At 50.9% G+C, this 2,922-nt stretch overlaps 1 protein-coding gene across 1 annotated transcript; it reads right to left on the bottom strand.

Moving 5' to 3' along the window:
• Window positions 1-316: 316 nt before the first annotated feature.
• Window positions 317-1,601, bottom strand: LOC123096685 (uncharacterized). Its single transcript, XM_044518438.1, is given in 2 exon segments — window positions 317-949; window positions 951-1,601. Coding segments are annotated over 2 exon segments (1,284 nt in total).
• Between the last annotated feature and the right edge of the window lie 1,321 nt (window positions 1,602-2,922).

Here is a 2,922-nt window from a genome sequence, read left to right as displayed (position 1 = left end):
CTCATTTCTCATGGTACAAGGAAGACTAGAACATCTCCCCTTTTATATCGGTGTTTTTCTTTCACCAAGCTAACAGTGTGGTACTAAACTTACACATTTGTCATGCAACTTAAATGGGTATTAAGATTTTAACTAAACTCAAACACAAGATTTAGTGTACCGTGTACTTGTGCTCCGTCTACAAATAAATATCTGAAACTCCCTTCATAAATAAATATCTGAAACATCTTATATTTGTTTACAACTCACTTAGATTTTTTTCTTGAATTTTCGCGCGGGGGGGGGGGGGGGGGGGGGGATTTCCCCACCTAAATTGTCATATATCTGGGCCAAAACTCCCGAGTAAAACATCTGTCACCAGTACATTTTTACAAGCACAGAGAGAGGAGGAGGAGGAGGAGGAAGGGGTAGGGTGTAACATCAGGGGGGTTAGGCACCCTAGCCACACATCAACAGCCTGCTTAAGAGCGGCTGGGAGGCAAACACGCCAGAGAACGGCGTCCTCTCTACATAGTTGCAGCAGTCGGGGAAGCGACGGGGGCAAGCCCTGGAAGACGACCATGTTGCAGTGCTTCCAAAGTTGCCAACAGCATAGGAGCAGGAAGGTCGTCCCCGTCCGGGCGGGGGGGGGGGGGGGGGGGGGCGAGCTTGGCGGGGACATAAGGTGGAGCAGCTTGACGGAGGAGACCATCGGTCGCCCCAACTGAGGCCCACAACTGCCGGGCAAAGGGGTAGGCAAAGATGAGGTGCTCGGCCGTCTCGAGCAGCGTCGAGCAGATTGGGCAACCTGCTCCGGCAGGCTCAACAATGTGTTTACGCAAGAGGACATCCCTCGTGTGTATCCGAGCTTGGACCAGGAGCCAGGCGAAGAATCGGACCCTGCTGGGGGCGTAGTTCGCCCAGACGAAGTCGACGAACAGCGCTCTCACTCCACCGAAGTGGCAGAGTTGGTAGACCCCGGCAGAGGAGAGAGCGGCGCCTTTGGCACAGCCAGGGCGAAGTGTCTGCACATTGGCCCCCTCAGACAACACCAGCGCCTGGATGATGGGGAGGAGGACCTCACGCTCCCGCGCCCCAGTGTTGTTCAGCCGCGGGACAAGCCCCCTGTCCAGCCCGTGTTGGATGACGTGGGCAACCGAGACATCCGGCAAGGTGGTGTGGGAGAAGAGAGAGCTCATCCGGACAGAGAGGGCGCCGCCGGGGAGCCAAGAGTCGAGCCAGAACGCCGTCGTGCGCCCGTCCCCGATGGAGACCCTGGTGATCGCCCTGTACAGAGGCATAAGCTTGGCCAGGGAGGCCCAATGTGGTCCGAGGAGCGACATGGCCGACGCTGGGGTTAGCAATGAGCGACCCAGCTCACCCCAAACCCAGCGCACCCATGGGGTGTCCTGGCAAGAGTGTGGACTGTGGAGGAGCTTCATCAGGAGGCACCAATTCTGGACCGGCAGGGCGCGCACCCCCGGACCACCTTCATCCTTGGCCCGGGTGACGCGGTCCCAAGCGACAAGGCACTGCGCCCCCGACGCTTTGTCCGCACCGGACCAAAGGAAGGAGCGCCGCAGGGCATCAATCGCACGGAGGACAGACGTCGGGACTTCCATCGCGGCCATGGCGTTCTGATACATCTCCAACGTATCTATAATTTGTGATTGTTCCATGCTATTATATTATCTATCTTGGATGTTTTATATGCATTTATATGCCATTTTATATGATTTTGGGACTAACCTATTAACCTAGAGCCCAGTGCCAGTTTCTGTTTTTTCCTTGTTTTTGAGTTTCGCAGAAAAGGAATATCAAACGGAGTCCAAACGAGCTGAAAATTTACGATGATTCTTTATGGACCAGAAGAAGCCCCCGAAGCAAAAGAGTTGGGGCATAAGAGTCCCGAGTCAATCACAAGGTTGGAGGGCGCGTCCTCCGTCCTTGTCGTTGACTCGTGGACCCCCTGACTTGTTCTCGACGCCAAAAATTCCTATAAATATAGAAACCCCTAGAAATAAACCTAGATCGGGAGTTCCGCCGCCGCAAGCCTCTGTAGCCACCAAAACCAATTGAGACCCTGTTCCGGCACCCTGCCGGAGGGGGAAACCATCACTGGTGACCATCTTCATCATCCCGGTGCTTTTCATGACAAGGAAGGAGTAGTTCACCCTCGGGGCTGAGGGTATGTACCAGTAGCTATGTGTTTGATCTCTCTCTCTCTCTCTCTCTCTCTTGTTCTTGATTTGGCATGATCTTGATGTACCGCGAGCTTTACTATTATAGTTGGATCTTATGATGTTTCTCCCCCTCTACCTTCTTGTAATGGATTGAGTTTTCCCTTTGAAGTTATTTTATCGGATTGAGTCTTTAAGGAATTGAGAACACTTGATGTATGTCTTGCATGTGCTTATCTGGGGTGACAATGGGATATTCACGTGATCTACTTGATGTATGTTTTGGTGATCAACTTGTGGGTTCTGTGACCTTGTGAACTTATGCATAGGGTTTGGCACACGTTTTCGTCTTGACTCTCCGGTAGAAACTTTGGGGCACTCTTTGAAGTTCTTTGTGTTGGTTTGAATAGATGTATCTGAGATTGTGTGATGCATATCGTATAATCAAACCCGCGGAAACTTGTGGTGCATTGGAGTATCTAGGTGACATTAGGGTTTTGGTTGATTTGTGCCTTAAGGTGTTATTTTATTACGAACTCTAGGGCTGTTTGTGACACTTATAGGAATAGCCCAATAGATCGATCGGAAAGAATAACTTTGAGGTGGTTTCGTACCCTACAATAATCTCTTTGTTTGTTCTCCGCTATTAGTGACTTTAGAGTGACTATTTGTTGCACGTTGAGGGATTGTTATATGATCTAATTATGTTATCATTGTTGAGAGAACTTGCACCAGTGAAAGTATGAACCCTAGGCCTTGTTTC

This window comes from Triticum aestivum, chromosome 4D (assembly GCF_018294505.1).
Source record: "Triticum aestivum cultivar Chinese Spring chromosome 4D, IWGSC CS RefSeq v2.1, whole genome shotgun sequence".
Classification (NCBI taxonomy): domain Eukaryota; kingdom Viridiplantae; phylum Streptophyta; class Magnoliopsida; order Poales; family Poaceae; genus Triticum; species Triticum aestivum.
The sequence above is the reverse complement of the archived record's forward strand: the minus strand, read 5'-3'. Positions and strand labels throughout refer to the sequence as shown.